This window comes from Anabrus simplex, chromosome 14 (genome assembly GCF_040414725.1).
Source record: "Anabrus simplex isolate iqAnaSimp1 chromosome 14, ASM4041472v1, whole genome shotgun sequence".
In the NCBI taxonomy this organism is placed as follows: domain Eukaryota; kingdom Metazoa; phylum Arthropoda; class Insecta; order Orthoptera; family Tettigoniidae; genus Anabrus; species Anabrus simplex.
In genome coordinates, this window is record NC_090278.1 from 22,986,739 (window position 1) to 23,011,890 (window position 25,152).

At 36.7% G+C, this 25,152-nt stretch overlaps 2 protein-coding genes across 2 annotated transcripts in view; one reads left to right on the forward strand and one right to left on the reverse strand.

Moving 5' to 3' along the window:
* On the reverse strand, positions 1–24,217 carry LOC136885384 (zinc finger protein OZF). The gene is made up of 5 exons (XM_068230269.1): positions 24,203–24,217; positions 23,644–23,796; positions 19,595–19,656; positions 8,336–9,062; positions 1–219 (listed from the first exon to the last, which is right to left on the reverse strand). The coding sequence occupies exons 1-5, from the start codon at positions 24,215–24,217 to the stop codon at positions 1–3; spliced, it is 1,176 nt and encodes a 391-aa protein (XP_068086370.1).
* LOC136885771 (gastrula zinc finger protein XlCGF57.1-like) overlaps positions 1–25,152 on the forward strand; it is a 712,640-nt gene that overhangs the window by 485,458 nt on the left and 202,030 nt on the right. The window lies entirely within an intron of this gene.

Below are 25,152 nucleotides of genomic sequence, written 5' to 3' on the forward strand. Positions count from 1 at the left end.
CTATGGTTGGTCCCTCCAGGTGTCATCGAGGTTAAGGGCTGTCAGGAACTTCATCAAGTCATCTATCCAGAGTAGCTGTGTTGTCCTGGTGTTCAGCTTCCCATTGCACACCTTCTTCACTTCTCTCTGGATGTTCTGCCAAGAGGAGTTCTCTGTTGCTGTAGGAAGGTTGGTTGTTGCATCAGGAGACAGATGTCTTCTTTCTTCCTCCTCCATATTCTGTTTGACAGTACAGGACCCCAAATCTTCCCATTTAGTTTTATTTTACTCTGTTTGCCAGTCCTCAGGTTTCTGAGGTGTTTGCTGATATTGATTTTGAGTGGTGCATCTCAGTGAATATATGCATCTTGACTGATTTAACACTTCATCACGTAATAAGAAATAGAATAAAATGGAAAATTTTCCTAAACACACAGACTACATTAACATATTTATTACAGAAAATAACTTAAACAAGCATACAAAGTTCAGCTGGTGTTATTCATTAGGAAGTGTAAGAAACATGATAAATTAGTAATTTCAAGCCATAAATATACTGCAACCAGTCAACATCCTCGTGAAAGATCCCTGGTAACAACAAGCCTATGAATCTATTATAGTTCTTAAAGCCAATTTTGCTTCTTACATTCTTTAACTTCACAACTATGCTGTACAAAAAGTTATTTCAATACACTTCTATTATCATAACATTCTACAGAATAATATAAGATAATTATTTTCTATGGAAGAAAATGGAAAATTCAATATTTTGATTGCATAATTATAATTTTGCTAGGTTGAGTTTTGGTATCATATGACAACATATGATATTACAGTTAAACACAGTGGACACTGCCAAATTTTACTACACAATCAGTACCAGCAACTCCAAACCATGCAGTTCTCTATATTATAAAATAAACAAAACAATTACCTTTACATTAGCCATGTTTCTTTGATGTGTTGCAGTTCCATATTATACAGTCTAGACAGCTACAACAGTGCCCAAGTTTGGTCCACCTGTTGTGCAAAATTGTACACATTATGAACACTCAACAATTTCTACAGCCCACCATATACAAGCTTTAAAATAAATGAATATATTTATGGATTGGAATCTGAGGTAGTTAAAAGGACACAGTATCACGGTACAGTAAGGCTATGAGTAGAGCCTGGAAGTTAGGCAAAATGCCTTCTTTTTACTGTGTTGATGTATGTAAGAGTTAAATATAGATAAACGTCTTTTGGCGTATTTGGAAATGATAGGGACAACTTTTATTTTGCCTTTTATTGCCAATTTTAGCTGTCATTTCATATTTTAAGATTTAATTTCCTGCCTATTTTCATTGTTATGGATTCTTTCTGCTATTAACTGCACATTTCAAGTAAAAAGCACAAACATTTTCAGTACAGTATTTTATCACCATCATTCGTCGTTTTGCTCATTGCTGAGCATCAAGACCTCATAAGTCTATCATTTCTGCATTGCACCCTTTGCAAGATGCCTCCATTCAGAGCAGTTTTCAGCTTTCCTCAACATGATCTGAAGAGGAAGGCCAGTGATCTTGTTCACCTGATCTAGCCATCTACTTGCTGTCCCGTTGTCTACTGCCTTCAACTTTGCCATGCAAAATGGCCTTTTCTAAGTTCTCTTCTGAAAATGTTGCCACAGTACTGAATATGAAAATAGATCACTTAATTTAAGATACATACATTAAGTGATATATTCACAACATGTAAATCTTTATTGAGAATGTCATTCCTCATAAATACATTTCTTTATCTGTGTCTATACTACTATCAAACAGGGAATACAGCTGGGCGAGTGTCAGGTTGACTCACAAACACAAACACAGGAGATTAGGATTGAGCAGACTCTCAATCCATTAGTCACCTGTAACAGGTGGAATAAGCATTTAGTCTGCTGCTGAACTTGTTAAAAGTATTTTGGCTGGGCTGAGTGGCTCAGACGGTTAAGGCGCTGGCCTTCTGACCCCAACATGGCAGGTTCGATCCTGGCTCATTCCGGTGGTATTTGAAGGTGCTCAAATACCTCAGCCTCGTGTCGGTAGATTTACTGGCACGTAAAAGAACTCCTGCGGGACTAAATTCCGGCACCTCGGCGTCTCCGAAAACCGTAAGAGTAGTTAGTGGGACGTAAAACAAATAACATTAATTAATTATTAAAAGTATTTTGGGTGTTAGTGTACACTGTAAGATTCTTATCATGCCGAAATTGAGTAGGCATATATCTTTAAGTAGTAAACTACATGGATATGTCCGCAAACTCAGTTTGGACACTATTTCTACTGATGGTTCTATTCCGTATTGTAAAATATGTGAAAAAAAGGTACTTTAAAATTCAACATTTTTCAACAGTCAAACGTACATCTGGGATTTCTAAAATGACTGGGCAGAAGAAGATCTCTCTGACAGCAACAGTGGTTGCCACATCCAGCAGAAAATATCAGTTTTCTCTGGATCTCTGCAGAGATTTCTTAGACTCGGCAATTCCTTTCTGGAAACTGGAAAGCCAGTTCCTCAGAACATTTATGCAGAAGTCCAGCAATGAAAAAGTTCTGTCAGAATCTACACTCAGGAAAAGTTATTCAACTGTCTGTTATGAAGAAACCCTGGAGAGGATTCATACTGGAGTGTTGGGAAAGAAAATCTGGATCTCCATTGACGAAACTACGGATGCAATATGACATTACATGGACCAACATCATCATCGGAACTATGGAAAAAATACAAACTGAGATTTCCATATTTCTTTTGAAAATGGAAGGGATGGAGAGAGCAAATTGTTTCTTTGTCACACAGTTGTTTACAAATTCCTTAATGCTAGTCTGGCCACAAGGAATATGGCATGATGTTCTGCTTTTCGACATGGATGCGGCACCTTATATGAAAAAAGCCGCTGAAGCATTGAAAGTCCTGTTCCTGAAAATGCTCCATAACACATGTCTAGCCCACGGGCTGCACAGAATTGCCAAAGAAGTAAGAAGCTTTTATCCACAAAATTACCAGATTATTTCAAACACAAAGGAAATCTTGCAAAAATCACCCTTCCAAATCTGTATTTTTAAGGAAGCAGCACCAGAGCTCTTCTTACCTCCACAAACAGTTTTGACCAGGTGGGTAACCTGGTTCTGTGCTGCTGTATATTACACCAACAATTTGAATAAGATACGTGAGGTAATCAATGTTATACCAGAAGACAAAGCTGTTTCAGTTTGTGAGGTAAAAAAGTTGTTGTACCATCAACAACTAAGCAATGATCTGGCATTTATAACAGTGTGCTACATGAAGCAATTACAAAGGTGGAGAAAGGACATCATACACTGGTGTCATCTATGGCTATCACTGAAGATACAATAAATCAGCTGCTGCAGGCACCAGGAGACAAAGGTTTGGCTGTTAGTGACAAGTGTAAACGTGTGATGAGTGCTAATAAAAACTTTAAAACATTTGTGATGTTCTAAATAGTGAAAGTTCTGTTGTTACTGATATTCCATCCAAAATAACTTGTTTTAAGTATACACTGATCACTTCAGTTGAAGTGGAACAATTGTTTTCTATGATGAAAAACATTTTTTGTGATAGGCAGCTGTCTATGGGAGTTGAAAACATGAAAAAACATTTTGTTGTGGCACATAACGAAGAAAATAAAGAGTAAATACTCGAATGTGACAGATAGATGTATTAAGTACCGGTAGCCTATATTAAATTAGTAGGCCTATGTAGATAATTTTACTGCATATTCAAATATCTTTTTAAATGCCTATTTTGATACATTTCTGCCTATTTCCTGAATTTTAAGTGCCTATTTTAACCAAAATAAATGCCTTAATTTCTTGGTTCTAGTTATGAGTTTAATTTCTGAGTTTTAGTTATGAGTTACAATAAATAATGTTTCTTTGTTTTACATTTCAATACACCAAACAGTGCTGTTGAAAGATACTAAGTCTTCACTTAATTTGCTCAACATACACAACACATGAAGCAGCTTATATAAAGGTGATGACTTTGATGTTAGGCCATTAAAATGACAATAATCACCACAGGAGATTTCCTTACATTATCTTGCAGAAAATTAATACAATTTCCTGCACGATAATGTTGGATGTGGTTTTTATACTGGGCCCTTATTTGGGAATTATCACTTTTAAACTCTGTTGTAGAAATTATACTGAAGCTTCAAAGTCCAGTGTCATTTTACTGTCATCTTAGTCTCAATTCTCGTAAGAAATATTTCAGTGTTGTATTTTTTCCTTAATACATGCAAAATTCAAATTGTAGTTAAGACCTAAGATTCATTCTAGGCTGCTTCTTAGTAACTAATAGGCACGTTCAACCCTTTCCCACAGACTATCTTTGACTCATTGTCTGGTGAAACCTGGAGTAATAATTTGCTTGCCAGGTATAGTTGTGGAATACCTTTACTAAATAATTTATTCTGTAAAAACCACTTAAGATATTGATTTCACATTTTGTAACAAGGGACAATACACTTTACTTGCTGTAAAATGATAGAATGAGATCACCTAATTACACACAAGAACCCCCCAGTTCAGAATGATACATCAAGAAGCATCCAACATGGTGCAAGTTAATGCTAAATTGCATGTTCTTAAAGTCAGTCTGAATTGCTCAATCTGATGAGGCTCTTATTTTCTAGGTAATGCCGAGAACACAGGACTTCACTCTGAACCCCCCAATTTATTTCATCATCGGGATCCATCGGAAGAAGATATTTAGATAGCAAATCATCATACCTCTCGGACATACAAATTGTAAGCTAAATTGAGAGTTGGAATATTATGCAATTACATAGAGGCACGTGGTCAGAAACAGAATTAACCTCAGGATTAAAACTGATAATTATTTTTTGCCCAAGTAGGCTTAATAATTTAATAGGAGACTGTACCTGAATGAGCATTTCCTGTCCTTTGCAATATACCATATTTTGATTTCCCTCAGGTTCCCACCTTCTGTCCCAACTGCTACTCACACCATTTTCATTATCATACTTACAACTGCAGACTCACAACCATTGCACTGATCAACAGATTAATCTAATTTTGTAACAAATATCCTCTTCACTCATATGGTTATGTGAAGCAATGTTGCTGCAATGTGTTTATATTCAGTCAGCTGTCTGTTCTACCTATGAAAATGTATTTAAAAACGCTTTATTTTAACATTCTGTGCATGTCAGTTGTATCTAGGATGGGAAGGGAATTCACTGGTTCCAAGAAGATACGACCGGGCAAGTTGGCCATGCAGTTAGGAGCGCGCGGCTGTGAGCTTGTATCCGGGAGATAGTGGGTTCGAGTACCACTGTTGGCAGCCCTGAAGATGGTTTTCCACGGTTTCCCATTTTCACACCAGGCAAATGCTGGGGCTGTACCTCAATTAAGGCCATGGCTGCTTCCTTCCAACTCCTAGGCCTTTCCTAACCCATCGTTGCCATAAGACCTATCTGTATCGGTGTGACATAAAGCAACTAGCCAGATTAGTTATATGTTTAGGAGACAAATGGCAGAGGAAGTTAGGTTTAAAGTCGAATACGCTCTATTACGGAACGCACGGGATACAATGTGCGACTCCAGTACACTCTAGTACGCAACCTGCGGCAATGATTTAAAGGTGAATCAAGAACTGAGTTTAACTGTAGAGGCTCGATTATATTCCAATGCATAAAAAAATTACTTTTTTTGAGATAGCATTCCAGAGAGTAAGGTTGTCTTCTCAGTATATAATACCACTTGATCTAATTGCAGTTTAATGAAGAGTCAAATAAATCATCTTTTTTATCTAATGTAATACTGGTAGGTAAGAAGAAATCTATAAAAAGCAACAGAACAGAAATATCACAATAATCGAAAAACTCCAGTTGTCCAAGCAATAAATTGGAACGCAGCATGTTTCAGTTTTCTAAAAATTATTGAAAGGAAGTCCAATCTCCACGCTAGAATTATTTGAAATAGGAACAACCCAGTTGATGTTAGAAAAAATTATTTGTATTAATAAAATACACTCATTTTATCACTAGATATTCCAGAATAAAATACAAACCACCTCTGCCTCCTAAACAATCAACTTTGCATGCAAGCAGAAGGTTAACCAGTAAACAGCCCTCAGTCTACTATTACAGGCTTCAAAATCAGCATCCAAATGATTATAGCAATGCAAGCATAAGATATGAACCGACTTAATCTTGAAGAATCGACCTTTGCGCTGCAGTAATCTAGTATTCAGTCATCAATCTTCAATTTCCCAGATAATGCATTTGATGCTGATTGAAGTTTGTGATATTTAAAAATGTTTAAAATATGATCTCCAAGTCCTTTAGCTATTGGTATGGTAAAGATTCTTCAGTAACAAAACTCCAACACTGTAGGGGGACCTGGGGTAATTAGAACATTATCATATAAATACCATATATAGGAAAATAAAATACAAAATTGAAAGGGTAATTAGAAAAAAAACTCTTGCATAAATTGAGTAACATTCTATAATGTGTGGGAAAGCAGAAATATCATTAGTTACTTTTTGTTATTTATAGGATAATGACCTAATTACGTCAGGTTCCCCTATATGCTAACAGTCAGAACAGATGCTAAACAAAATAGTATTATCACAAAACACATAAATTATGACTAAAGACCTTTAATAGGAACTTCAACGCTCTTGCAAAGCAGAACTTTGTATGCAAATATTTACAAACTTCTAACTATGTATTTTGAGGCAAAAGAAAAGTGAACTACTTGTAGATTTGCTAAAGAGATTTATGGTTTTGGTACTATTTGTATTCGAACACTGAGAGAAATACTCATCCTGTCCTCATACACTTGGTTTCTAGCTCCTTCCACAGCCTTTTGATATCCCTGGAACCAATATTATTCATCTTGTCCTTCGGTCAAAGGCCTAGGTGTGTGCCGTCCCCCATGCTTCATAAAATTCAGGTGAAAATTCTACTCCCACAAATAGTGGTACTGCAATTTCTACTGTCTGACCTAGACAATGCAGTAGCCTCTAATAGTATGCTGGAATGAACAATGGTAGACATAGCATTGTCAGGAGTCAATTACTTCTGACTTTTGTGGAATTTCACGAAATATTGCTAAAGACAATCCTTGCTGTCCTGGACACCTTTACTGTAGAGCATGCAGTCCTGCATTGCCACCCCCTTCTAACACTGTCTGCATGGCTCCTGTGAACTATGCCGCCCATTCTCCTTAGCCATGTTTACTCGCAAATGCAAAAGTGTGTTCCTGTAGGCAGTATGATATATTTTGGGAGCCTATAAGGCGGCTGTTTTTTTCCAATGAGAAAGCCCTGCAACCTCAGGTTGGGGATTTTAATCACTTCTGATTAATTCTCCTGGCTCGGGGACTGGGTGAATGGGTCCATCCCAACACTCTTCTCATCATATTCAGACAACATACCACACTCCCAATCACCACAGAAGCACTCAATAGTACTTATATTCCTCCATATAGGGTTGCGTCAGGAAGGGCATCCGGCCGTAAAACAGGGCCAAATCCACATGTGCGATGTAGTTCGCATCTGCGACCCCACAGGTGTGGGAAAATGAGTAGAAGAAAGAAGAAGAAAGCCCTGCAACCTCACTATACTCTGTTGATAATGCAGAAAATAAAAATTATGCTGAATTGTAATTACTACAGAGATAGTAACTAACAAATACTCTGATAACCAGTTGGAGCATATGTTTAAAATCTTAACAATGCATAGGTAATAGCAGAAATACAAGCTTTAATGTATGGTGTGGAGTGATGCACGTGTCGTCATTGGCATTACGTGTATGTGAAGTCATGATGCACATGCTGTCATTGGATGTGAACGCATTAAGTATGGCAGTTTCTTATTGTTTTCCTAGCCAGGTTGTGGTGTTGTGAATCAGTGAAATGCCCACGACTCAACTTCACAGGCATTGACTGTATTGGGAACTGTTCGGCCAACATCGCTCATACCTCAGATATTTCTGATGAGACTGCAAAACATAGATGAATAATATTTCGGGATAAAGCATTCTGGCACCCGATTTCACCAGAGATGGATCTGGTCAGAACATTAGTATGCAATCTAGCTAACTGCAAGGAGCATGTATCGAGGCATGTCTCTTAAGTGCCCCTCGCTGTACAAAACTTTTTGGACACAGTGAACACTTAAAAGGACGTTCACCGGTATGGATAAGGACGTGAGACGTCAGGGAGGAGCGCTGTGTAAAGCTTTTTCCGCAGTAACTACATGGAAAAGGTCGGTCACCATTGTGAGTAGTCATATGGGAGTTGAGGGAATATTTCCAATGGAAGGACTTTCCACATACTTCACACGAAAAACGTTTACGGTCTGAATGTTTGACCATATGAGTATTCAACTCGTGACGCTGAGCGTAACTTTTGCCACATTTTGTACAGGCATGTGGTTTACCTCCAAAATGTATCACCGCATGTTTAGCAAGGGACGCCAAATCAGAGAAGTTCCTATGGCACCGGCGACAAGAATGAGGTTTATCAGGCGTATGTTTCTTCACGTGTCTATACAAAGAAGTCCGATCTACAAACCTTTTGTGGCATTGTTCACAAACATACTTTCTGGCAGAATTGTGCTGGAGCATGTGACTAGCAAGCTTGTCTTCTTGAGAAAATTTCTTATCGCAGACAGAGCAATTGTACGGTTTCCTATCATCATGAGTCTGAATATGCTTATTTAAATAAGGCCGCCAAGTAAAAGATTTAAAACAAATTGGACATGAATGTGGTCTCTCTCCAGTATGAGTAGCTTGATGTTTAATTAAATTTGAGCGTTGTGAAAATTTCCTGTCACAACATTCACAACTATATCTTTTCTCTCCTGTGTGCACGTATTTATGTCTCCTGAAATTGGAATCATCCGTAAAAATCCGAAGGCACACCGGGCATTCGAAGCATTTCTTTCTTGCTTTGTGAACTTGTTTGTGCTCCTGAAGTTCACTGAGGGTACAAAAAATTTTTTTGCACACATGACATTTTGGAGGTTTAGAAGCTGATGTAACATTGGTGGCTTCAGGAGAACTGCAATGAAAGATATTAACAACATTAAATATATTACATATATGTCAACCCTAAAAAATAGTCCTCGTATTATTATTCAAAACTAATTCCTAAGCAATGGGAAACCACCTCACCCCTCATTCCCCTAGTACGCATCTTCAGTGATGCCTAGGCTATTTACGACAGCTGTTGGCGGAGCTGCAGAGGATCCAACCAACCTTCGGGCTGAATACCCAACATACATGCTTTGGTCAGGGACTAAACAAGTGGCATCAAACTTAGGTACTAAAACATAAGTCTACAGCCTGTTATTTTTTAAGATTTGTTACTGTACTGTTATAGACAGAGATATCACTAACATTAATGTTTCGATGATTAGATCAAACATTTATAATTTTATAAATTATATCTCAACAGGTATGGTCATCCCAGCTAAAGACTTTCATAGTTACTTGCAAAACTATCCAAATTATCAACTACACAGCAAAGTACTTCGAAACAATATTTTGATAATGGCATATACCATCTATTTGACTTTCCTCTAATAGAGTGATGTGCTTATTATACTACACTCTGCTGAGTGAGCAACCACCCATCATCTTTTAACAATAATCGGAAGAGTTTCGCACCTTCGGAAATGAAGGTATCAGGGAAAGGAAAGAAAACAGGCAGGGGATACCACAGAAGTATTCTAGAACTCCAAAGAAATCTGTTAGATCAGTGGAACTTGTACAGTTGAGTCATAACTTCACAAAACACTAGTACTGTCTTAACAATAGCATTGCGATTGGTTTTTTTTGCTAGTTGTTTTACGTCGTACCGACACAGATAGGTCTTACGGCGACGATGGGACAGGAAAGGGCTAGGAGTGGGAAGGAAGCGGCCGTGACCTTAATTAAGGTACAGCCCCAGCATTTGCCTGGTGTGAAAATGGGAAACCACGGAGAACCATTTTCAGGGCTGCCGACAGTGGGGTTCGAACCTACTATCTCCCAAATACTGGATACTGGCCGCACTTAACCGACTGCAGCTATCGAGTACGGTGCATTGCGATTGTTATTTGCAGTAAACGTCTATCAAAGATCAATTACTTGTTTTATAATTAGGCAAAATATCTGTATGTTAGCTGAGCTGTAGATTCTTGCAGAAGTGAAATACATTGAAATCAATAATGCAATCATGCAATTTACAGAGCTGAAATCTCATAATTTATGTTTTTTAAATTCTAGAAGAAGGAAAGGTCTCCAAAGCTGTGAAAAAGACTGCTATGTTTACAGGTATAAGTGAGAAGAGAGCTAGGCAATGTGTGAAAGCACATAAGGACAGAGGTCAAATCCTAACTCAGTAATCATCAACACGAACAAAGGAAACAGAACTCAATAATTTTGATAAAAGTTCTACATCAAATATTGTTGGAGTTGTAAGTACAGAAATAAATTCCTACTGGTGATGTGATTGATGTTAGCTTGGAAAGCAGTCCCAATATGCAAAGTGTCTAAATCTTTTTGGTCTAAGTGGGTCAGAAACAGCAGTAAACACATTAAAAATGATAATTTGAGGAATGAAGTAAGCCCTGTAAGTCTACAGCAGAAATGTGCCAGACAGTACAGACAGTGCCAGAAAGTGGAGGTGCTCCTCACAGAGGAATGTACAGCCCAGTGTTTTAAATGAGCCAATGGAGCCCGTGGACTCAGAGTCAGCTGTAGATGATGAAGCAATCACTTAAGACCTCTCACAGGCCATCTCTGTCCAGCCTCATGATTACCAGGACACCATTAATATGCAGTTTGGTAGATCAGACACGAGATATCACTACTACTGGTGTTCTACTCACTTCTGAAACTTGGATGGTGAGTGTAAACCAATTTAGTAGGATGGTATCCAAACAACAGGTCACATAAATTAATCCTCATGGGCTTAATTACCATATGGTGATATTATGAACAGAATCTGCAACTTCAGTAATCACCAAACAAGTACTTAAAATCATCTTATCCACCTCACACATTTCTTCACTTGTCAATATTCACCATTCTGTCATGACAGTCCGAGGTGTAGTCATCTACTAAAACAATAACAGTCCTGCCAAGTGTATGGCTGACAATGCACTCCAAGAACATGCAATAGCTCTGTGGACTGTTTAAAGTGGGTAAGCTGAAAGACCTGACAGATGCACCAACATGGCAGGACATTTTATTGCCGGCATTACAGGAAACCAGGTTCACTGTAGATTATGTCTTCGAGTCATAACAATATAGAATTCTCAAAGGAAAGGTGGGTCAATGGGTAATGTAGAATGTATCCCTTTTAAGAATGGAATTTATAGTCAGCTACAACATACTTGAACCAATCACTGAATTTGAAAAACTTGTTGGGGTAGGGCAGTAAACAGCTCAGTCTTTATAATGAAACAGAAATGTGCCTCCTTGAAGATGATAAGAAAAAGCAAAGCTGATACACTGTTACAGATGTCAATATCGTATGTTGTGATAAGACAACAGATCTCTTAAATGGCTCCGGAAAGTATATTCATGTGAACTTATGACATGCAGCTTGATACTGCAATTTTAGCCAAGGACATTCTAATATTTTGTATGTTTAGACTGACACCTATAATGATATCCTCTTTTTATGGCTTGTAAGAGCAATCAGGATCCTGATTTTTCACCATACAGGTTTGAATTTGAGGCTGATGATGCCCTTAATATGGGCGAAACATGTCCCTTAACATTTTATAATAATATTTAATTTCTAAAAAGATCTCTTTGTATTGAATAGGTGGATATATAAATAAACACTTGTAACATACTTTGTATTTACGTACATTTCAATACGGACCTAACATGAGAATTATAACATGTAAACAATACCAAACCCAAACTCACTACCTCCATCAGTCAAAGCAGCTAGTCAAATCATCCAGGTATTCTAGAGCAACTAGGCAGCTGCAAAGGACTGCATTGTGGCCAAACTGTGAAAGTGTGCCAACAGCAAGGCAGTGAACTAGGTCGCTGAGATCATTGTGAGAAATTGCTATCAGACTGGACTTCAGCTTTGATCCATCCACTTCACAGAAGAGGAGAGTTTAAAGACAAGAACAATTACCGAGGGATATCCCTTCTCCTAGTAATGTACGAGGTCCAGCCTAGAACCAACTGGACAGTCAACTGGACGAACACTATGGAGGTTTCAAGAAGGGTTGACCCTGCAGGGCTAAGAAAATCCTCAAACTCAAAATAATACTAGCTTACTCCACGATTAGAAGCTATAAGGTAGTAATCACCCCTGTTGATTTTAGGGAGGCCTATACCTCCTTGGACAGATAAACCATTTGTAATATTCTTAAGGCACTAGGACTAGACAACAAAACACAAAGAATCCTTCTACAAATCCTGACAGATACATACTCCAAAATTAAATTCAGAGAAAGAGATCTTAAAAAGCTTTGAGATCAAAACAGGGATCTGACAGGGTGACAGACTTTTCCCACTCCTCTTAAACTGCATCCTCAAAAGAAAAGTATAGCACATATAATTAGTCAGCTTGGATGTCTAGACTACATACATCAGTGTTCAGTGTCCCAGTATATGGTATATGGTAGTTTTTGTTTCAGGATAAAATATGGTGTTCAAGGATACAGAAACTCCTTAAAATGTGGGATCCCATTGTAACTTGTTTCCACTTCAAAGTGTGTTCCAATATGGGAGTTATTAAATATTATACTGTAATTTACAGAACCTGGCCATCTAATAAGTACATCTCTGATTTGGTGGTTAGGGTCATTAATCACTCAAATATTAATAGCAAACTATCCCTTCGAACTGCAGCATATTTCAACTCATTTGCCACTAGATGACTGGATTCTTGTTGAATGTTGCTCTCAAGGCAAAAATTCTGCTAACAATTCAACTAACTGAAGTGCTTCAAGAGGGGAGAGCTGACAGTAGATGGTCTGGGCTTTGCAGCACACATCTCTGAATCTCTGGAAATAGTGGTAATCCAGGTCAATTTTCTCAGAAGACAGGCAGCCAAAGCAAGACAAGTATCACTAAACTAACAACATGATGGCAAAAAGGGAGATGCCACTAGAAGAGGGTAAAATCAAGCAAATGGGGAATCCTCATTCAATGGATTAAACCTAACTTAACCGAGAAATCTCACTCTTGATGCAAATGAACATACTGGAACTGGCTTATTGGAATCCTCATATGCCATGGAGTACCTGTTAGTAAACAGAAAATGCTTGATTGAAAAACTGGAAGTCGGAAAGGGAAGAATTCTCAGAGATATCGGAGGTCCAGAGCTGGAAGATGGGGAATACCAGAGATGTCACAATTCAGAGCTGTACTCCTAGGCAGAAAGACTCTCTAACTGTGCCAGAAAAAGGAGAGTAGCTTTCTATGGCTACGTGCCATGATTTTCTCCCAAAAGATTGACCTACAACCTGCTTACCTTCAAGCAGAACAAGAGAAACAGTACCACCTAACTGATGTAGACTATGAAGGATATAAAAGAACTGGGGCTAACAGATTTACAAAGGAGACAGGTTGTAAGGCACATATACCTTGAAAAGAAAGGTATAAAGATGCATTTCAATGTAATGACGGGTTGATAATGGAGGGCATTTTGAATATTTCACGCAGGAAGGAGTTTCCTATGGTATGCTGGTACATTCTGTTCCTATGCACTTCCCACAATTAATGTACTGTACAGAGTTGTGAGTTGTAGATAGTAAGTTGTCACATAGAAATAAAGCATTTCTGAGGCCATGTCCATATAACAAATAAATTTTCTTCCTCTACATGTGAGGAATGTGTCTTGAAAGTTGGATCATATCTTATTACTATACCATGTATAAATGTGAAATCTCCTACTTTGCTCTGGGATTAACAATTTGTAACAAAGGGATCAATGATTACTTAAATTATCAAACTAAATCAGATACCGATTTTTACAAATTACAAAGTATTAATACTGTTTTCTCGATACAAGTAATCCACTCTGGATATGTACTGTCAGTACATCACTGAATGAGGTGGGTCCACTCACCCCTGACTAAAATCAGACAAGCCATAACAATCTCGTGAATGTAAGACTATCTCTGTAAAATATGTGCAAATTAATGTTTCTAGATATAGTTAATTCATTATAATTATTTAAGAGGATTCAGGTTTATTTATTTATTTATTTAAGGTGTTGTAAATATGGTCTCTAGATTTAGTTTGAACTTGGTTATTATTTTAGGAAATTAGTGTTATTTATTCAAGGTTTTATTGTTGTGTATTATGTTCATTGAATCATCTTTAATTGGGCATATAACCTGTTGATGATAAGTAAATCTGTCTATCTATTTACTGTATTTCTTTCTGTAATATACCATACTTAAAATCAATTATAAGCCAACACAGATTGTAATCCGATCCCTGTGAAATCAAAAATGAAAATTAGAAAACTGAAATTTATTAATGAATCACATAAAGCATGAGAGTAAATTTTCTACCATTTAATCCTTTACTTGGTCATCAACATCAGATTCAACATAATTTATTTATTTTGGTTGAAAAATATCTAATTCCTTCCTTGGGAACTTAGAATTTCCATTTGGAATTGCTAGGCGGGCAATAATTCCATGTGGAGTTTTATCTCTCGTATGCAGTTATCAGACTGTGCCTCTTATATAGGGCTTCTGATAAGTTCACCTGCATACACCCCAGCATCAGTGGGTAGGGTCTGACACATCCCACTCTGATGAGTCTAGTGTCAGACCTAAGACGAAATGCTGGTTAATAGAGCAAACGCCTGAAAAGCCTTACACCTGATCTGTTATTTATTTATTTGTCACTGTTTTCATACAGTCAACTTTGCCATCAAACACATTTGAGACCACACTTTCTAAGTGCAGGGCCAATGGTTCTTATGTAATGCTTGGAGTCAATACTAGAATTTGAAGCACTTCAGTTAGTACAACTGTTAGCAGAGTTTCTGCAGCAATATCAACATTCACAAGAATCCAATTATCTGGTGGCAAGAGAGTTAAAATATGCTGCAATCAGAAGGGATACTTTTCTATTAATATTCAAGTGATTAATGACTCTAATGACCATATCAAAGATGTAGTTATTAGATGGCCAGGTTGTGTAAATGACAGTATAATATTTAATAACTCCCATATAAGAACATGCTTTGAAGTGGGGACAAGTTACAAAGGGATCCTGATAGGTGATACCTTTTAAGGTACTGTATCTCTCAACCCCACATTCTTTATCCTGAAACAAAAACTCAAAACTGGTTAATATAGCATATATTGGAGCACTGAACTCTGTGGAATTGATTATAGTGGTCTGTAAAATACTGTTTCCCTTCTTTAACACATAATTCTGATTGAAATGGTGTGGTGACTTGTTTATAATGACTTCACTCACCATGTTTTACAACTGTAAATTGTATCAGAGTGAGCTCATAAACTGCCTTCTAGATTCACTGTTCATAACTCTCACAGGGTTAATGTATTAGCTAACATTTCTCAGGAAAACTTCCAAGAAACTCAAGACTCTTAATGCATTACAAGTAATAAATGACATGTTTAGGCTTTATTGTCAACTTTGAACAGTTTAAAGATATGATGAACATTAAAAGTTCCACCTTTACCATACCTACAAAAGTTTTTATTCTTTAAGAGAAGTTATAGGTACATGTTTTTCCCCCTTGGGAACATCTTCAGCCTAGAGAAGAACGAAAGTTAAATAGTAAAATTAGCATAACAAGAAAAGGGTGTTATATAAATGTCTACTCTTAGTGTGACAACTAAGTGGTGAGGTGAAATCCATTTGTAACATCTCACCATTGTTCAAGTTTAAAAAAATCTTATACGTTTGCTGACATAGGTTAAGGTAGAAAAATCATGACTAGCAGTTCAGTCTCGGTTCTATGCCGCTATTCATGAAATGTGTTCCATTAATGGGTTAGTGAATTATAAACAACTCATCATTGATCAGGTATAGAATCTTACGTTTGTTCACACAAAGATTAAGAGAAAAAAATATCATGCCCAGCAGTTCAGTCTTGGTTCTATGCTACTAATTGTAAAATGTGTTCCATTAGTGCGGTTTAATGGATAGTAAACATTGTGTTGCAAAATTAGGCTCTTATCACAGGGAGAACATTTCATGTAGTGCCGTTATAAGTCGGAAGGCCGGGCTTGGGTCGTACAGTTTCAATCGTGGAGTAATCTAGACTGAAAATAGGTTATTGAGAAAAAGTGTAAACATAAGCAAGATCGTAAGGCAAGAACTGTAAGTATTGTAAAGGTGAAAATTTTAATGTTAATTTCTGTAAACTGTTCTAAATACATTGTTACATTTTTTTTATTATACAGTGTTGACTAACAACTTGTATATATTTAACAGCTGTTGAGGAAACCAGCCCTGAGTCTACATGATGATGAAAACTTATTTGTGGCAGCTTATGTTGTTAGTTTTACACCGAGGTGTCACATTCATTCGTCTTCTCCCTCCTAACGTTTTGGGACCTGGGGTAAACCTCGTGGAAATTGGTATCTTACAACCTTAATTTTCATTGTATTCATTTCGCCGCCTTTACTAACTACTCCTAGTTTTATTATTCACTACTACTCCGAGCTAGCGCTCTAGTCTGGGCGATGAACTAATGTGTGCTGTATAGGACGACATCTACACGGAATCTTTGTACTTCGATGCTCCGCCCACTAGCCAATAAGAGCTCATACGTAACGAACTCTTCCTTGTCGATTCTTGCTTTGGCGAGCGGGTTATTATTGTCTGGAGTGTGGTTCAAGATGGACTGGTTTTCGGCGTGTCTCATCTGTGAGAAGTTTATGGCGTTCCCAATGGATGTAACTTGAAGAAAGGAGTAAGAGGGTTGCTCCCTTGACCCTCATTATGTGTTTATTATTTCTACCAACGCGGGATCTTCTCTAGTTTGTATGCTTATGTATTTGTTCGCTTGGCCTCTTCAGCCTGTAAGTAACTTTTTTTAAAATGGCGTGTTGGCGTCATTGCTATTTTGTGAAGATTTTCGGCATTTTTAAGAATGTTATTTTCTTCAACTTCGGACAACTTAAGTATTTGTTTGGTGACGATTAAGAACTCTAAATTTCTGAGAAAGCAAGATCTCGAGGCTCCTTTAAAAAAAAAATTATTATTATCATCTTTTCGTACTGTAACTTTTGGTGTTGTTAGTGAAGGAAAATTAAGATGTATTGGGGTGAAGTTTGAGTACCTTATGCTTATGTGAAATCTCTTTGGAACACCTTGTAAGGTCTAACAGAATTGCTACCGTATCAAACACCCCAAGTAAGTCAGCTCTAAACCATTTGAGTTCTAACCAAGTGGACAGTAATTTATTTTCTTTCTCGATCTTGTTTTATATTTTTGCTTGTCTTTCTTGGTTCTTGGGTTTGTTATTTTTCTTGTCCCTTGTTTGCACGGGTTTCGGTCCGTGGGTTCCGTTTGCCATGCTAGGTACATGGCGTTAGTGTGTTGCTATGACAACGTTTTTGTTTTGGGGATTGTTAGGAATTGTGTGGACCTTCTTTTCCCCGGTTGTGGATGCTGTTGGTTCAATTGCCAGCTCCTTCCATCTTAATGTGATAATATTTAATTCTGTTTGATTTTCCTTGCCCTTTGAGACCTTGTGATCATGTTGGGGCAATTTTTATTTTATATCCGGTTATTTTCCTCTTTTCCCCCCGGGTATTATGTGTTGTGATTTTTCATGCTCCACTTCTATTATTTAATCCCTTCGTGAGAACTCTGTGATTCAGAAAGGTTGTTTAAATAAGTACATTGTGAATTGATACTACCTTCAAACTAACAATTATTCTGGTATGTTGAGGCCTCACTTATTTATGAAAATTTCTTTTCTTTTATTTTTCGGTGGTCGATCACCATAAATTTTAAACTATGTTTTACTTGAAATCTTAATTCAAGTTAGTATTTTTCCTTATTAATTTCTCCTGCATTGATAGATTATCTTCTCTGACATTTAAAGGTTTTATTTTACTAAATACATTATTTGATCTAAAATTCCCTAAGAAAATGTGTTGTTCTTTCTTTAATTAATTGATACCAGGTATCGAATTCTTACTACGGGTTCTTGGTACTACTTCTTCGCCTTTTATGGTAAGTTTCCTGTTCATGTATGTTTTTTTAGGATGATTTGGTGACTCTGGTTATGCTTCCTGTTTCTACTTTTCAACTAGCTTATTTGTGTACCAGCTAGTTGACCCCTTTTACTACCCTTATCGTAGTGTTCTGGGTTTGATCTACGTTACAGGACAGTTTTCAGGACTTTTTACAATGATGCCATAAAGGTTCTTGTCTACTTTACCAGTGATATTAATGATACTGATTTTGAATGGCATACTTTCAACTAAGAAAAATGTAGAAAGAGGTTGGATTGCAATTGGGTAAATATATATAGTAGTACTTAAATCTGTTAAAACTAGTTTGTTTTTTTGTCACATCACTAGCCTAAATAAATATTAAACCCTAAATTTCATGTTTTTTATTTGGATAGAATGATTCACCCCATGTGATATTCAAATATTTTTGTACCTTCTGAACTGTGCTAATGACATTTCACTGTATATACATATACGAGGGGGGATCAAATAAACAGGATTTTATTTTTTATTTAAATTCATTTATTGAAAAAAACAAGACAATTACAATTTATTTTTTCACAGTTTCTTGCTTTGGAAATGCATTTGTCCCAGTATATGGGCAGCTTTTTTGATGACCTCATCGTAAAAGAACAGGGTCGCGTCACCAGCCAGTTACGCACAAAGTCTTCCACACTCTTGTCACCTTCAAATCGTTGCCCTCCCAGAGCTTCTTTAAGCAGTCTGAACAAATGGCAATCCCAGGGTGATAAATCTGGGGTGTAAGGAGGATGACCAAGTGTAGTCCAGTGCATTTCCTGTACCTTGGAGACAATTATAGCTGGAGTATGGGGCCGCGCATTGTCAAATCAGTTGGTCTCGTCTTTTGTGGCAATATGCAACCCTCGCCTTGTTCAACAGCTCGCAATAGTAAGCAGCATTGATTGTGTGTTGCTCATGCAAAAAATCACAGCAAAATGTCTCGCCAATCAAGAAAAACGGTTGGAAGAACCTTGGCAGCTGATAGTCGAGTCTTGGCTTTCGCTGGTACTGCCTCCTGTTTCCACCGCCACTCCTTACACACACGCGTCCTTGACAATGTTTGATCACCAAACTGTGCAGTATATCTCTGACAAATTCCCGCCACTGTAACTCCTTCAGGAGCATGAAATTTTATAATTATGCGTTGAGCAGCAGAGGACTGCACCTGTTGCTCTGACATCGTGAGCGCTCCTCACAAAATGGCGGGGAATATCTAACAGCAAGTTCTCCCCACTCCAAGTGTCCCGCCTAAGCATAGTAGAAGCGCGGGGCCAGTCCTACCAACTGTTGATGTTCAGGAATAAAAATCCCGTTTATATTTGATTGACCTTCGTATACTGTATACAACATGAAAGGTATTCCAGATACTGACCTGGTACGATCTTCACAGCTTCTATCCTGATTATCTTCAATTTCCTTGCTGCAGGTATCAGCCTGTAAAATGAAAACAGACTAGATCAGTAGCACAACACCCAAACACGATCATATTAACAGTAATGTTAGTGCATCCCTATAGAAAGGCCTAGCATTCAGAAACAGTAATGCACCTGAATAACGCTGGAAGTAAATGGATTAAGTGAAAATGCAGACAATGATCACTATAACAACTCAGCATCACGTGCATTACATGGGACCTTCAAGAAACAAGTAGGGCTGGTCAATGTCAAACCAGCATTATAATCCAATGAGACATCAAGGTGTTAGAAATTTTTCTATAAACCATGGTACAGACAGCAAAAGCCAATATAAGGGCATTTACATTTTTTTAAACAAAGCTACTTTAATAAATGTAAAGCACTGCATTAGAAATCAATGTTTGAAAAACACAGCAGCCAGGTAAAAATATTTGACCTCATGATTCCAATCTAGCCTGTTGTTATTTTCGCATCTATTCTTGGTACAAGACGGGTGGTGCAGGATAATTACTCTTAGAACATGACTAGTGCATCTGGATGTTACGAAAGGTGCAACCCACAGGGCTGGTCATGTTGCAATAGAACTTTCTGGCCCAGTGAGGAAAGCAATGGCAAAACACCTCACTCCTCAATTTGTCTAGTACACTTCTTTCTGGTGTTGTCACAGGTTATCTACAGTTTCCCTATAATCACACAATTTTTGTTGTTTGTTTGTTTGTGCAACCCTTGTCCTGTTTTTCTATGGGGTCAGATATGAGGAGAGATGAATATGTCAAGGCGAGTTTTTTTGAGAAGTTAATGAGATGAAATGAATGATATGAAACCTGATGCTGGCACAAAGCCTACACCTGTCAAATAGCACCAAGGGGTCTGCTCAAGGCTTAAGGTCCCCATCCGATGGACGAATCACCACGAACAGTGACACATGCCCTCACTCCCATATGAATACTGCGGAGAGGTTTGGAATTGAATCCAGGCTTTTGGCACGCAATCTAGAGATTAGAAATTGTATACCACCACCAACATTCTGATGGTGAAATTTTTTCAACCAACAGGACTCGAACCGGCCAACCACAGTGTCAGGCCATTTAGACTTTGAGTTAATGATTATAGCCACCAGGCGGGCTTACACAATAATTGGTGTTGCTATTAGGAAATCCAACCAGCCTCTGGCCTGATGATCCAACAGATAGACAGACTTCAGCCAGCCAGTATTATCAGGATAAATGAGAACAAAGCTCCAATTACCAGGCAAACAGATGCCATTTCATTTATATTAGGTTGAAAGAATCTTCCTTCCTCCTGCTCTCTTATTCTTCTCAGAAATTCCATAATGGGGAGAAATATTATATTACAAAAACACTTAACAGGAAAGGATTTGTAATTCTTTAATACAGTATGAGTTATATCATATTTGAGAGATCTACATATAGCCTCCTTATAAACAGTGGCCAGCCAAATAATAAAGAATACAACCAAGTTCTTTGCAATGTTAATAACTCGACACATATCATAAAATAAAGTCCACAGTCGATTTCTAGTTCAGTTTTTGTGCAGACAGATTTTAAGAACAATGAAAAGGATTTGATAAATTTTTCACTGTTGTAATGACACAAGAGAGCTGAGCAGTGGCTATCTAGGTGAAGGAAGTCAAAGAAAAAAGGCTGATGCAGCCTAAACATCCGAAGGAACTGTTGAGCATAAAAAGCTCTACAGAAAATTCAATGAACTCTCTGTAAAAAGAAGCCCTCATTACGCGTTATATGTTATAGTTTGTAGAATAACACAAACTTGCAAATTCAAAATCATACAGTACTTTGAGGTTAATCATGTAATCCTTATCAAAATAAACTGCTTACAAGAAAAATACCCTTTCCAGAATATAATCAGTATCAATCTGTATAAATGGTTTAGGAGTTATCATAATTTTCACGGAAGCACAGGAAAAGTTTAAGTAACACAGGGAATTCACAACTAAGTATTTTTTATTTATCACCTTGTCAATACACTAAATTGCTAAAGGCAACTTGTTGGTTAAAAATGGTACATGTTTCGTATATTATCAACATCTTCAGCCACATAACACTGTTTCGATGAAATATTCATATATTGACAAAGTATCAATGTTTTAGACGACGTGTTCTTAAAATTAACATAGGAAGATTGACAAAATTAAAAACAAAATACTTAAGAGAAATTATATAAATTCTTTCTACAATTGAAAGCAGTTGTCAAGGGAACACTTGTATAATAATCCATAGAGAAAATGTCCTAATGATTATTCTTTTCTTAAAAAGTTGATGAAAAAAGGTCAATTTATAAATTAAAAATATATACATTTATAAGTAATTGTCGAAATGAATAAATCCAGATTTCATAATGTGGTTCCTATTACTATTGCAGATGAAAGTATTACTAATTCCTAGTTGTCAATTCTTTTCAAAACTGCTTTCCTCTGGAACAGTATCTCCTGTCATTTATTTACAGTCTTGAGTCTGGTTTAGTAGTGGGGGTATTGGTGTGTCATAAACTTCCTTGTTGTTATCTTCAGCTTCAAAGGAGGAGGAATACTCCGTAGGGCTATCTGGAGGTGGATACATTCCAATTCTTTTCTTGTGATCTTTTTCAAGCATTTTCAAATATACCAGAATTTTATCACATAATGGGTTCTTATATTCTACAGCTTCATTAAGGTTATTATTTTTCTTTACAAGTTGATCTAGATGAATGTATAGATCTTCATACGTATTCATTAAGCTGCCCTTTTTTAATTTTTTTATGATGGTCAGGTCTTGTTCTATGGTGGTAAATTTATGACCTGTGGTAGACATGTGTGTTCCCATAGCTGAGAATCTTCTATGTTTTTCAGCATTCACATGTTCTAAACATCTTACTTTAAAATTGCAGCCAGATTGTCCTATGTATGTATTCTTATACACAAAGCATCTAAGTTTATATATTTCTGAATCATAAAATTTATCTTTTTCCAAGGAATTAGTAATACTTTCATCTGCAATAGTAATAGGAGCCACATTATGAAATCTGGATTTATTCATTTCAACAATTACTTATAAATGTATGTATTTTAAATTTATAAATTGACCTTTTTTTCATCAACTTTTTAAGAAAAGAATAATCATTAGGACATATTCTCTATGGATTATTATACAAGTGTTTCCTTGACAACTGCTTTCAATTGTAGAAAGAATTTATATAATTTCTCTTAAGTATTTTGTTTTTAATATTGTCAATCTTCTTATGTTAATTTTAAGGACACTTCCTCTAAAACATTGATACTTTGTCAGTATATGAACGTTTCTTTTTTTTTTTTGCTAGGGGCTTTACGTCGCGCCGACACAGATAGGTCTTATGGCGACGATGGGATAGGAAAGGCCTAGGAGTTGGAAGGAAGCGGCCGTGGCCTTAATTAAGGTTCAGCCCCAGCATTTGCCTGGTGTGAAAATGGGAAACCACGGAAAACCATTTTCAGGGCTGCCGATAGTGGGTATGAATGTTTCATCTAAACAGTGTTATGTGGCTGAAGATGTTGATAATATATGAAACGTGTACCACTTTTAACCAATAAGTTGCCTTAAGCAATTTAGTGTATTGGCAAGGTGGAAAATAAAAAGTACTTAGTTGTGAATCTGTTTAAGTATGGTACGGACCATGAAGCTGATTTTATGTAACACGGGGAAGTCAAAGCAAGCTAAGAGACAGGCAGCGAGGAGGGCCTTGGAAGAACATCACACTGAGCTACAGATGTACTTTACAAAGAATAACAACTACTATTGTTTAAAAATATCTCTTATAAAGCCTATCAGCATAACTTTAAAATTGGCAGACTTCATGGTGAATAAATATTCAGCAGTTGTCAGACATGATATGTTCGCAGCTGGTCTGAGCTATTAGCAACAAAGTGTTCTTGAATAAGAAAACTAGTGCAACATCCATTGCAGACAAACATATGAAGAATATGCCACTGGTAATACAAAGTAAAACTCACCTCGGAATCATCTTTCTTGTTGATTGGGAGGTTATCTAAAGTTGGATCCCATGGTTCTTCTTTTATAATTACTTCTGTCATGGGTATCAGATTCTCATCATCCACCTGCAGTGAAGATATCTCATCAGCTCCTCCTAATTCACGTTCAGTCTCCTGTAAAAAATATTTTAAAAGTTAATAGCAGAGCCAATACATGCTCAATGTGAGGAGAACTTGATGTTTCTATTGTATACTTCTTTGCTATATCACAGAGGCAGGGCTTCATTACCATCCTGCTTAGAATGGACAAATAAAAATATTTTCTTGATATTACTATGTTAGTCTCTTTTTCTTAATCCTCAAGCCATTATTTATTCTGCCACCTTTGCATTATTCACTAATCCATCAAGCTATCTGGTAAGAATGAAAGGCTGCTTTAGTAATGAGGATAAAACAGATTTCAGTGTAAAATTAAACAGTAAAATATGCACATAAAATATAAAAATTATTCAATATAACTTGGAAAAAACAAATTAACAAAAGTAAAATAAACTATTATTTGTTTTAAGTAAAGCCTTACCTTACTCATGGACATTATAATATATAAATAAAGTTGCTTTGCTTAACACTGACTGGATTTGCTTTGACTGTAGGACAACTCATGGGGATTGCACAGTTTCCCTCAAAATCTAAACTGTATAATATTACTTCACAACAAACATGGGTATTCCCTTGTTACAAAGACTTATGTTACTACTTTATCTTATATTTTAAAACAAGCTGCAGAGACTTCATTAATTAATTAACTTGTAAACAAGAGAAAAAGGCTGAAGAAAATCGCAACTGCAAATAAAATATAAATATTGACACTAAACATTTAAAACATGCATTTACTCCAGAATATGCATTTATATTAAGCATTATCAAATACCATTACAATATCTGTGCAAGAGCGACTTACAATTATCCTTGAATGTATGGAAGAGAATATAACTTGGCCAAAATGCAAGAGCACTCCATTAAATGTAGTAATGGCCATTCAAAATAGAGCTAAGAAGTGTACACAGGCTCCTGCTTCATACACTCATTAGAGAAAAGTAAAACCAATTCATTATCATGTGTGCACAAATTAAAAATGTTATATTATTACAATAGGACCATGAATACAACAACAACAACAACAACAACAACACCCAGTCAACTAAAATACTTCTTTAGGTCCAATGTTTATAAAACTTGCAAAACATGGAAATAACATCTTGATTTCTCTGTTTTTCAAAGGTATAATTGACTACCAAAAGGAATATATGATACCATCAACTTTTAGAAAAACCATTCAAAATGCACCTCTCATAAAAAGTCTCCCAGATATGAATATTTTCTTACCATTTGATTTACATCACAACAGCATAAATAGGTCTTATAGTGACAATCAGATAGGAAAGGGCCAGGAGTGGGAAGCAACTGTGGCCTTAATTAAAGTACAACCCCAGCATTTGCCTGGTGTGAAAATGGGAAACCATGGAAAAC